The sequence below is a fragment of the Neopelma chrysocephalum genome, unplaced genomic scaffold (assembly GCF_003984885.1).
Source record: "Neopelma chrysocephalum unplaced genomic scaffold, ASM398488v2 Primary Assembly neopelma1_23b, whole genome shotgun sequence".
NCBI classification, from domain to species: domain Eukaryota; kingdom Metazoa; phylum Chordata; class Aves; order Passeriformes; family Pipridae; genus Neopelma; species Neopelma chrysocephalum.
The window spans coordinates 8,032,937-8,045,908 of record NW_020897692.1 but is presented as its reverse complement, the minus strand read 5'-3'; the positions used below and the strand labels follow the sequence as shown (position 1 = coordinate 8,045,908).

The 12,972-nt window shown below is 35.3% G+C and overlaps 1 protein-coding gene across 1 annotated transcript in view; it reads right to left on the bottom strand.

Annotated features, from left to right (window-relative positions):
• ME1 (malic enzyme 1) overlaps nt 1-12,972 on the bottom strand; it is a 170,809-nt gene that overhangs the window by 117,023 nt on the left and 40,814 nt on the right. The window contains exons 2-3 of the mRNA XM_027696332.1: nt 12,204-12,337; nt 4,530-4,679 (exon numbers count right to left, since the gene is read on the bottom strand). Coding sequence (XP_027552133.1) covers nt 4,530-4,679; nt 12,204-12,337 — 284 coding nt within the window. The remainder of the gene's footprint in view (nt 1-4,529; nt 4,680-12,203; nt 12,338-12,972) is intronic.

Here is a 12,972-nt window from a genome sequence, read left to right as displayed (position 1 = left end):
AAACATATATATATATATAAAAACATATATATATATATAAAAACATATATATATATATATATATATATATAAACATATATATATATATGCTTTTCCAGGAATAAAACCCAAAACATCTAGATGTGCTGAAAAAAATCTAAGGGAGGGGGCTGTTATACTGCTGAAAAGGTTAGGCCAAATAAATCCAGACATTCTAGTCTCAATCAAGAAAACATCACGTATCTGAGGGAGAGAGAGTCACACAAAAGCTCCAGAAACTGAACTTTTTTGGCTCATGTGATCCAGGAGTACTTGACAAGTTTTTGGCCTCCAGTAAGCTGAATCTGGTTTCTTAAGAGACTTGCATGCCACAGACAACCAATGGAATTAAGGAAAATAGCTTCAACAAAAGCCTCATTAAAAATCACAAAAAATCAGCCTTGCACTGGCCAACAGACTGCAACTTCTGATGCCAAGGTCTAACATTTTGCATGTTCTATGACAGGAAATAAATACTTCCCTGTTCTCTAAGTTATTTTCTTTATTAAAAAGTGATGCTATAGTGCAGCTGGCAATCTCAGTATGTAAACATTACTATGTCAACAAAAAAAGAACTCACATTTGCAACATTTGTATTCAATACAGTGCATCTGAATAATTGTAAATGTAAATACACACAATAAATGTAAATAAATACATCCTCTTTGATAAATACAAGTTAAGGAATAAGTCTCAAATTGGTATGCACCAAGTCAGTCACGTAGTTCAATGAGGAAGCAATTTGCTAAATAACCTCAAAGCTAAGCCCAACATACTCTGTCTTTTAAGAGACTGCATCTGTATCTTCAATATGCTGCATCAGATACAACATAGCTGCTTTAAAAATGGTTCCTAGTCAGCTTGACAGTGTGTGACGGCATCGGGAAGTTACTTCAAAGGAACTGTGCCATGCCTGTGTGGCTGCAATAGTTACCAGGGCTCACTTTGTTCATATTCTGTTTGAAATGGCTTTTTCTTCTAGGAATGGCAATGCATAAACAGTCACCTAACATTTTAACAGCATCCAAAGTCTTCAGCATAGCAGTATTTGGCAATTTTTCCTCCCTTCTCTGAATGCTGAGTTTACATAAGAACCTTAAACTCCTGGGTGTTCTCCATACAATGTAAAAAGTTGATTTTGGATTCTTAAAGGAAATTTCCATTAAGCTTTCCCATATTTATTCTTGTTGGATGAAAGAACTGTTATATTTCAGAAATCCATTTACAGAAATATATTGTTTCTGGGTAAGTCAGCAAAAGCTGTCATATATATGGACACGCTTTGTACAACTGAAGAATTTTTTACTTTAGTAATTTAAATAATAGAAACTCTGCACCAAAAAGTGACCTAGTAGAGATTCTGAGATAATGCTCTTAAAATGATAATGTGAGCACTGCAATAAACACACAGCCCCATTACATTCCCAGCATAAGCAAATCTTTTATCTGTACAGGTCCAAATTCCTTCTCTGAACAACTCCCCGGAGAACTCTCTTTCCTCCCTCATCCTCCTCAACAGTTAGGATGAAGACCAGAAAGACTGGACTTCCAAATTATTTTTATGTAACTGTGGTAGGTAGATGCATGTTAGAGATCTGCTATCAGATCTGCACTGTTTATTTCTATAATAACACTCTTATTCATTAAACTGGTGGATTTAAAGCTGAATACTCAGAGCGAGTAATGCAATTTTGAGTTGAGCCTGAATTTTACAAATAAAATCCATCCGAGCTTCAAACCAGTGAGTCAAGTTACTTTGCAGCTGGTTCTCTTGAGAAATAATGCTTAATCAGATGGTCAGCTGCTCAGCCCTGAATGATTTTTCTAGAACTGCAAAATCTTGCTTCAGGATGAAAACCTCTCGCCTGAGCCACAAAGTCTTTCTATAACTGTAAGCACATCATGTGAGCCCATATAGTCTTCTAAAAACATGTAAGGCAGTCACAGAAGATGATCTCATTTAATGATTCCATGAGACACCTATTTTTTAAACTCTAATTTTCATTGTTCCTTGTCTCAAGATATAATTTGTGAGCCAGAGGCTTCAAACTTCACAACATAAAGAAATGCAACTGAATACTGAAAAAAAAACTTACAGATCTAAACTGAATAATAAGACACTGCCTTGCAAATTCCAGTGTGATAAATACGATCTGCAGCAACTGGGTAATTTTTAACTTATTTAACTATATAAACAAGTCTGTTTCTAATGGGATCTTCATTAAACTATGATATATCAAACATTTTCTGAGCTATGGGAAGAGACAGTAATAAAAATACTCTGAAATAAAAAAACATTCTGAAAGAAAAAGTTACTTATCAGTAAAGACAGTATTTACATACGAGTCAGCATAAAACAGATACACACAGTTCTTACAGATAAGAATACCTTTTTTTTTATGTATGATCAGATTATACCTTTTTCCTTAATTGTAACATCTGGAAAAAAAAATCAATCAAAATTGTAAGATTGTATAGACTGGACTAAATTTTACATATTTTACTGCTTCTTTCCTTCTGAATGTTAAATTTAATGTTTATTTTTTCTTCTCTGTCCATCTCATGGAGGATGCTGTTTATGAGGAATTCTGATCTATAGGGCTTAAATGAGTCACGGTCTAGAATGTAATTCCAAAATCAGTTATATTGGTTGCTTTGCATAGTTGGTTTTGGAATAATTTAGAAAAGGTTTTTCTTAGAAAAAAACAGATCTCTGTAACAGAGCACAGTGAAAGATTGCAAAGTATAGGTATTTTCCTTAATCAGGACAGTCTGTCAAAGATCATAGAATCATAGAATTGTTTGGATTGGAAGGTACCTTAAAGATCATCTAGTTCCAACCCCACTGCAAAAGAGACATTGGGGTGCTCGAGCACAGCCAGAGAAGGGCAAGAAAGCTGGCAAAGAATCTGGAAAGTTGGTCATTTTAGGAGCAGCTGAAGGAGCTGGGGTTGTTTAGCCTGGACAAGAGGAGGTTCAGGGGAGATCTTATTGCTCTCTAGAATTACCTGAAAGGAGGTTATATCAAGGTGGGGGTTAGTCTCTTCTCCCAAGCAACCAGTGACAGGACTTGAGGAAATGGTATTAAACTGTGCCAAGGGAAATTCAGGTTGGACATCAAGAATTTCTTCACTGAAAGGGTTATCAAGCATCGGAACGAGCTGCCGAGGGAGGTGGTGGAGTCACCATCCCTGGAAGTGTTTTAGAAATGGCTGGATGTGGTACTTAATGCCATGGTCTAGCTGACATGGTGGTGTTCAGCCAGAAGTTGTACCTTGGAGGTCTTTTGCAACTTTAATGATTCAATGACTTTAACAGATCTGGGGAGAAAGTGAAAAGTACATGCATGGGCAGAGGTGGTCCTTGTGAAATATTTTAGATAGCAGTGGATATCAAAACAAGGGACAATGAGGCCAGTGTAAGCAAAGACCTAATTTCCAGACACATTTAGCACTTCCTGGAAGGCTAATTAAATCATCATGGTGGTAAATACTGAGGGTAAAACCGGAGATGACTTCTCTGAGGCACCTAAAAGCCACAGATCATTAAGTTAGCATTCTTGAGGTATTTTTGAAATTTTTAATGCACAGAGGAGTGGGAATTCTTGTTTTCTGCAGTTGGCCAGATAGTCCTGACTCATTCTGTTAGTCACAAGGCCGAAATGATTTTCACATTAACAACAACAAAACCTTGAAGCCATAAGTCTCCCACAAATACTGCCTGCTGAAAAATTAGTGCAGTCATTCGTTCCCTTAAATCTTGCAAGCTTCTTATTTTTGATCAATGCCTTGACTGTAAAAAACCTATTTCTGTTAACAGAGCTATGCACATGCAGCTCATTTATCTCTTCCTTCGCCAGAAAATTCTACAGAAGGCTCCAAAGTGTTGTTCCGGTTTTCACTTGAAGGCAGTTATATACACAAGAGGCAGATGTTCAAGAGGCAGAGTGAAACAGAAGGATCTATCCTTCTTTCATACCACTTCCCCATCACTCTATAAATACAGATACTGTTTACAGAATAAAGCACTCCAGCAACCAACCTATGAAGAAACAAATTATTAAGCAGTGAGACAGGCACTTTGATGAGAATTGATTATTTTTAAGATGTCAGTAGGCACACACATAACGCATCCTTAGTGTTTATATATATATATATATATAAATACCTATAATGTAAATATTTATATAGGCAAAAGTCTATGCTCTTGAAGTTGCTAAGACAAATCTAAGACTAAGGTTCCACTCTTCTCCAGTCTTGTAACACGCAGCTAGGATTCTAAAACAGTCAGTTAATAAGATTAAAAATATACTCATGTTTTAATGCAATTAAACCAACCATTTGCCTTCCTAATGCAATCAAATTATTGTTTAATGCAGACAAAAAGTGTAGCTTGAACTATCTTTAGTGCAGTTTTGGATTACATTCAGCTGTATTAGAAAACCCCTGCAGAAATCTGCCAAGAGGAAAATAAAACACAATTGTTTTTATTTGAAGTATAAATTTACATACCTTGGCCTCCGGAATGCTAACCCATAATGCTGGCAAGCCAGACCCACAGTGGGAGTATAAACAATAGGCATGAACCTTTCAATGTCAGAAGCCAGCACTTTATAGAAAAGCTTTTCATTTCGATCCTGAAGACTCATTAGTAGAATGTATCTGTGGAGAATTACATATAATTAGACAGACATCAAGGGAACATATAAAGTAGATTTAGAAATACAGAGGTGTTTAGATAATTAAAGTTATGTTTGTTCTATAATAGCCTCTTTCTTGTTAAAAGTATTTTAATTCCTCCTTGTCTTAATAGAAGAAATGGTTCAGAAACAAATAACAAATTGGTTGAGACAGAGAAGCTGAAACCATCAAGAAGTTGACGAACTGTATACTCAAGAAGCTAATCCCTCTCAGGTATAAAACACTGACGTGCACTGAGGGTTTGGTCTGTCAGAACCTTATCTGTACCTATCAGTTGTTCCACTTGAAATGAGACCATCATTAAATATAACTTAAACAAGCTTTCTCATCTGCCCAAAGAAAACAAAAATAAAAATGTTAAGTTTTGTAAGCTCTTGCCTCAATAGAAACTTATCTTAAATCCAGAATAATACTTCACATAAATACTGAAGAACAAAGCTTTCAAAAACAAAGCATACACGTATGGCCTTTCATGCCTGAACTCTGTATTTGTCATGAAATCTGCAATGTTTTATTTCCCAATGAAAATTAATTTTGAAGAAGTTCTGCTTATTTAAAAAGAAAATCAATGGAAAAAAGAATCAGAGAAATGGGAGTGAAAAAAAGTTCACGTTTAGCTTGATCTGCTTTTAACTACCATCATGCTAATATTGAATAATTACATTACTGCTTCAAGATCCCAACCAGGAAGCCAAATTTCAATGCTGAGTATGATAGATGATATGAGTCTGAGAGTGACCTCAAGTTATACCAGTTCACATAGGTATGACTCTGGCCACTTTGTGAATACTTAATACTTAGGAATTTGGTGGTCCTAAACCTCACCTCTCTATTCACTAGTTTTAGTAATGTTAAGTATTACTTTAAAAATTAAGTAGTCTTCTATACCAATAGGCTTATATAAAATCTTTAACTTACCTACACAATTCATGCAAGGGTTTGTGGGTTTTTTTAATAATTACTTACACTGAAAAAGCTTAAAATGCCCATCATTTTATTACAAAAGTGTTGAGGAAACATATACAACACATTAATTCCAAAAGCCTGGAGGCTTGTGTGCTTAAGTATTATTCACATGACCTTTTCTTCTGCATTCTCATGCATCACATGCCCCAATAAAATCAAATTCATTCTTTAGGAAGCCATAGTCAGGTAACTGTCTAAAAAAGAACAGCTTAGTGAGTCTGAATTTGTTTCATTCAAGCTTAGCTTGTATATCGCTGTATATCAGGGAAGCACTCCTGCGATCTACCATATAAACTTTTAATGTGCACTATAAGCAAGGCTAGTGCAGCCAGTTTGGCAGGTGATGACTGTAATGAGGTGACACAAGTGAAGCAAAACAGTGTCCCTCCCCTTCTGTCACCAAGGGTATTTTATATCCTAAAGAGATAAAGATCTGGAAACTAAAAAGTTGCAGAAGTACTCTAATACCGTCACGATGAGGCAATCCTAAACACCTTCCATAATACCCATTGGTTTTGAATGTTCTCCAAGGTTAAATTATATCCTGCTCTTATAGTTCTCAGCTACAAATATACATACATACTAATTTTCTTTCATATTATTAGATTTCCCTACTAGCCTTTCATTTTCCTAGTATTTCATTATAGTATAGCATATCTTCCAATGTCCTTGAATTCTTCTTCATTAAAACCTTTCTCCTGAGGACGACTATCCCAACACTTAGCTTGAAATACAAGTTTCATGCACATATAGTTGTGAATACACATGAAGACATTAATTTCATTTCCAGAGAATATTTGAAGTGATGTTAGAGAATATTATGTATACTCTGGCCCACTCTGTACTGGAGACTGCAAGCACCATGCAAGTCACAGCACTGTTTTGAAGCAGTTGCCAGTATTTCATTTTTTTTATCTCTTTCATTTAAAATGAAGTGTGCTTAAGACTTTAAAATATCTTTTAATCATCCTTTCTTATTACTCAGATCAAGCCTAGATTTTAAATGGGTTAAGAAATCTTTTACAAAAGAAATTAAAAGTTTAGCAAAAGGCTTTCTCAAGGGCTTCAAATCAAAAAACCTGTTTGTTAAAGCTCTGCATTTTGTTTTCACTGTCCTGTAGCATTAAACAGGGGGTTAATTATTTTATTTGTATTTATTGTGCCACTTTTATATTCAGGATATGCTAAAGAACTTGCAAAGGTAATAACTGTATACTATTTATAATCACATTTTCAAATATTACATACTTGATCATATCCAAATCAGTATAAGAAATATCATTATAAAGTGAAAAATACTTTTCAATGGCAGGTATACATCTTTTTTCTCAGCATAGTAACTTGCTTAGTCAGAGGTATAATCTTTCTCAAAAATCCTTTATAAGAGGAAACGTAAAAATGCTTCATCCTCAATGCGGTGATGGTTATAACATATTAGACAACAAGTATGCATCTTTTAGCAACATCCAAGTAATCTACACAACTAGAAGCCTGAAGCCGTTTTAAGCATTGTGTTTTAAAAAATATATTTAAAATTCAGTATTTAAGAGAATCTTTTAATGAAGCCCACATTTAATTGAAAACATAGTGAAAACAAGCAATAAAACACTGAGATAATCATTTGTGCTACAAAAAGGGAGAAAAACATTATCTATCCTCAGAGAAGAAGTCTTGAATGAAGATTTCAGGGAAGAGTTTCAGAGGACAAAACCCAAGGTCTGGCAAGTCAGATAGAGGAGACTGCCAAGCATTCAAATTTCAGTGTCACTTTTCCCCCTCTTGCCTTTACTTCATCTAAGAACTTTTCATACTAGTTTGCTATTATGAAGGGAGCAAAATACGGAAAAACAAAAGGATATAAACCAGATATCATCCAAACCCAAAAGAAAACTGATATAACTACCAGAAAATTACTGATGATTTCTTAGGATAACTGGCACAACTATCACTGGCATGCATTTTACAAGGCAAAATGGAAAGGTGAAAAAAACCCAAACTCAAAATTTCTTTGCTCTTATCTTATAAAACATGAGAGCAAATAAAGGAAGGTGGGAGGAAAGGCCATTATTTTTAACCTGTGTAAGATACTTAGCTACATTACTTTGCATCATCAGTATCTATATAAAAATGCATTAAAGACAGAGAACTTTAAGAAAAAAACAAAATAACATGGCATTCTCTGAAAAAGTGATTTGATGCCCGCCCTCCTAATGTTCACACATCCAGTATAACATTTTATCAGTGTAACTCTCTGAAGAAAGAAAAGCCCAGGCAGAAGATATGGCTGTGACAGGGACAACAATTTCAGTGTCCATAAACAGGAAGAAGAAAGACAATTAAGAACATGCAAGGAAAGAAAAAAAATATGAATTTATTTGCAGAACATATCACAGCTTTTCCAAATTAAATCAGAGGGATAGAATTATTTCCTCGTACTGGCGTCCCTTTCGCCAAGCATACCAGGCAATATACTTGCTGCTGTTCCACCTTCATTTTGTGTATGAACTCCTGGTATTTCAGAGTACAGTAATTTCATGCTGCAAGTCAGCAAAGGAGTTTCAGTCATGCCAAAACATGTCATGCCATGGTAAGATCTATCAGCTTAGCTTTATGAATTTACACACACCCTCTTTCCAATCAAAACTACAATCCTGCCAATGTAAGATGCTCTCATACACAGCATTTATGTTTCATCAGACAACACTCTTCTGTCTAAGGTACTTAACAGCTTCCATCTCTGCAATATCTAAATGCTTGTACTTAAGCTTTTGTAATTGGACATAAAACACACAGGCATACCCACTGTCGAATCCAAGCTCTGGACGGAAAGCAACAGCTTCCCTTTATCTCTTTTCAATCACTGTTTCTACGGGAGCAAGGACTATGCCAGATGCATACTGCAAGAAATGTGCATTTTTTTTCTAGAATTAGGACATTTAGACTGAGTAGAAGGCAATAACTGCATGCTCTTACACAAGGTTATCCTTGAGCACCCGCCTGTACAGGGAGCACTTGAGATTTCCTTTTAAGTTCTAGCTAAAACAGTCAATGTCTTCTGGCATTCTCCATCAGTGAACTGATTCAAGGAGTCATTGTGGCAGGATTCCAGTCACTCTTCTCTTTAAAATTCTTTGATACAAGTGTAAACATAGGAGACCAGCGTTCACATACTGCCTTGAGGACTGAGCTCACACACATGTAATGTACATGTTCTCCGAGCAGATCTTTATTGACATACTCCAATAAAATTTTCAGACACTTGACTTACTAACACAGCTGCAAATCACATTTTGCACATGCAACTTTTTTGCACACTCAATTCACACAAGCATTTTATCTGCAAAGGAGCCCAAGATGTCACTGGCGACAGTCTTCAATGGAAGTATCTTCCGCATGCAAATATTACCAAGTCTTTCCATGAATGGTCTTAAATGTAGACCTACACATGTTACACAAATTATTTTATTTTGCTAAAAATTGGAGGAAACAGCATAGCTATATAAAGCCCCACTAATACATGAGGAAAATATTTTTGTATCAAAACATCCCATGGCATGAATAGTGAATTTAGATCTGCTGGGTGTTCACACAGAATATAAACATAATTTCTCACAGAAACAATTTCATTTTGGGGGTACTTGTGGATTTATATAATTTTACATGCATAAGGGACAACCTGATTTAATTTACGCAAGTTTGCATTGATTCAAGATTATCCCTGAAAACTTATCTCTTAAATACTATGGACTTGTGCTATGAAAGCGTTCACTAGCTCAAAGCTGGAAGGCACCTCTGGAGATTGCCTCATCTGATCCCCTGCTCAAAGCAGAATCAGCTAAAGCAGTTTGCCCAGGACCATGTTCAGTCAGGTTTTGAATATCTCCCATGGATGGAGATCCTACCACAGCTCATCCAGCATTATAAAATGGGGCCACACTGTTTATTCAGACTATAAGGGGAAGGAGAAGATACGAATACCTTACCAAAAATTACAGCTGAGGAAATACCACCGCCACATGTCACAGAATAAGACTGGGAAATAAACACAGCTTCACACTTTTTTAATATGTTAATTACTAAAATCTTAATTGAAGTATTTTGACTAGTAAACATATTAGTGAGAAAAAAAGTCTAATTTGTAATATTTTCAAACTATTTCTACGAACCAAAGACTTGCTAGTTTTGTCAGCTGAAGTACATCACTAAAACCAAAGTAACAATAATAAATTTGTACCGCAAAGCTGTACAATACAATGTAACATTTATACTAAAAAAAAAAAATAGGCACTATAATAAAAACTGGCTTTATGGTATAAAATGGCAAGCCACAGTCTAATACTCAAGACACATGGATGTAATAATTCAATGTTAGCGCTTCTGTTTTAGGGATGTCTGGTTACAGGAACAGGAACAAATTTCTTCCTTATCTAACTATTTATTTGGAAAAGAGAAAATGCAGAAGACGACTCATAGGTGGGAAAGGAGGACACCAAATTTTTGTTTAGTTAAGTATTTACAGATCTTAAGCTTAACAGAGACAGATTTGGAAAAATATTACCTGAAGTAAATGGCTTCTCAAAAACCTTTAATTTATATTTATTGGTAAACATATTATATTTCTTTATACTTGGGTATTAGTTATGTCTATTCTATGTGGATTAATTGTATTTTTAAAAAATATTCTTTCCACCCCTAAGACAGACAGATTTTTCTTCTCTTTCTTTTAACATGGTAAAGCAAGTTTTCTGCAAACTATACCCACAATACTTGGAGATGGTTATTTTTATTTCATTATTCCCATTGCAATCAAAACTTCAGTATACAGTGATTTATTTCAGTTCAAATGGCACAGCATTCAAAGTTTTAGTACTCTGTAATTTAAAATTGATAGATTATTGATTTTTTGCCTTTCCTGAAGAAATTTTTCATTTTGGCAAAAAGCCACTTAAATATCCACAATTTTTTGCTAAAAAAAAAAAAAATTAAGATTTGGAAATACTGCTGCTCTCCTTTTGATTGTTTCATAGCTAGACCTGTAACTTTCTATCTGTGATGTTTTGAGAATTACAAGTGCTTTTCTCCTATGACCTGAAGTAGGAGTAAAATTTCTTTCTTAGTTAAAAAATACATGCAGCAATGGGATAAAGACCTTTTTTCTTCCTAAGTTATAAGTGAAATTTCAGCAATTCAAGTAGAAAGAAGCAGTTGAAATTGCTTTAAAGTGTTACATGTACTGAAACACATAAAACAATGAGATGTATCATGAAGGGTACAAGGACTCCCTGAAACAACATCTCAGCCTTGGCCATATTGACCACCATAACTGGTCTACTCTGGCCTCCAATCGTGAGGTCTGGAGACAGACCATCTATAACGCTGCTGATGCTTTTGAGAAAGCACGCAGGAGCACCCTTGAGGAGAAAAGACAACGCAGAAAGAATCGAGCCTTGCAGAATATACCACCTAAGGAGTCTTTCTGCTGTGCCTTTTGCAACCAGACATGCCTATCTCGTATTGGCCTTTTTAGCCACCAACGTGTCTGCAAGAAACGTGGGTAGAGCCCTTCCCAAATCTTCGTTCGCGAAGCCTAGCCATGATGATGATGATCTTCAAGGCAGAGTCAAGGAGGAGATGGGGAGAAAAGGATAAAGTTTTCCCCTATAATAAGATCTATGGCTGACTCACAGGTCTCCATGAAATTTTGCACTTTCCTACACGTGGGGACTCCAACTAATAAACATTCTAACCTGGGAAGCTACTAATCTGTGACAACTGATAATGCCCACTGGAAAAGAGTTAACCTAGAAAAGATACTACAATCACGAGCTCTTCATTTACTTGGAAGACTGTGCTCATCCTATTCTGACTCCACAGAAAACAAAGGTTGTGACAACTTTAAATTATAAAAAAGCCTTGCCACCAACAGATGGGTAACTAAAAGCCATGTATTACATACAGATAACAAGACAATCCACAACAGAGAAAAGCAAGGCACAGGACGAAAAAATATGAAAGAACAGTTTTTTTGTTCTAGGGCCTACAAAATATGATTTTTTTAGGAAAAAAAAAATCCACATTTTAGTATTCATAGATGTTTAAAGCCCTCTCCAGCTTTTTTCTTGAAAAAAACCCAAACACAACAACACTTTATGACACATTAATTTTATAATATTTTATTATTTTTATATGTTTTAATGCATACTTATCCATATGCATGTAAAGACATTACCAACTTTTAGTATCACATGAGTTCATTTGCTTCTGATGACCTTTGTGTCATTTGGTTATCAAAGTAAGTTCATGTGAACAGCCCTGGAACATTACAATTTTAAAGTAGGAGCTGACTTTTCAAAGACAGCATTTCAGCAAAAGTATATATTTAACTTACAGATTCCCCAAAATCAACCACCATAGATTGAAAAAAAACCAACCCCAAAATTTCATCTATACTACCATAAAAAAAACCGTAAAGGACTCGTGGTTTGGTAATTAGGATAAACTTCCATAGCCATACTTTACCTGTCTAGGTCAGATGTCAGCCTTTCAAAATTCTGAAGAATTGTAAAAACCTGAGCATCTTGACCAAGAAAGCAAGGTGGCAATAATCCATGAATATTCAACTGTTGCCTCTCCTCCAAGGTAAAGGCCATGCCCTGAAAAAATAAAAATAAAACCATGTATAGATATATACATGAGATAATTCATTTAAGAAAATTCTGTGGCAAATTATAGCACAGGTAAAGTTAGCATCAGAAAAACTATTTAAAATTACATAGTATTTAAAATTGTGCAATTATTTTGAAAAAAGATTTTATTGAGTCATAAGAAAACAGGTCTGTACAGTACAATAACTCCATCCCAGCACAGAACAAGGTAAGATCTCCTGACACCATAAGACTATTAACTGCAAAATCATTAACTTACAGCTGAAGAAGAGAGCAGTTGTATATTCTCAATCACTCAATTGCTGCTTTTTAATGAGGTCTGTCTGTCTAAAACATATTCAGAAAGTACCCAAGCTACTGTGAGAAAGATGAAGCCTTTACAGCAGAAATATGGCTATGGGTTTAGGACACTAGTATCGAGCACTCTGACTGCTGAAGTTTTACTACACTGTGGTAACTACAGCCAGGCAGGACTGACAGACTGGATTAGACCTCTGACAGTTTTAGGGGATAAAAAGAAGTTTCAGAGGAGTTTCTTCCATATATGACCTATGAAATGTATGCATTTGTTTCACACTATAGCCACTGACTGGTGGCTCCACAGACACGTTATAGCTCTCCTT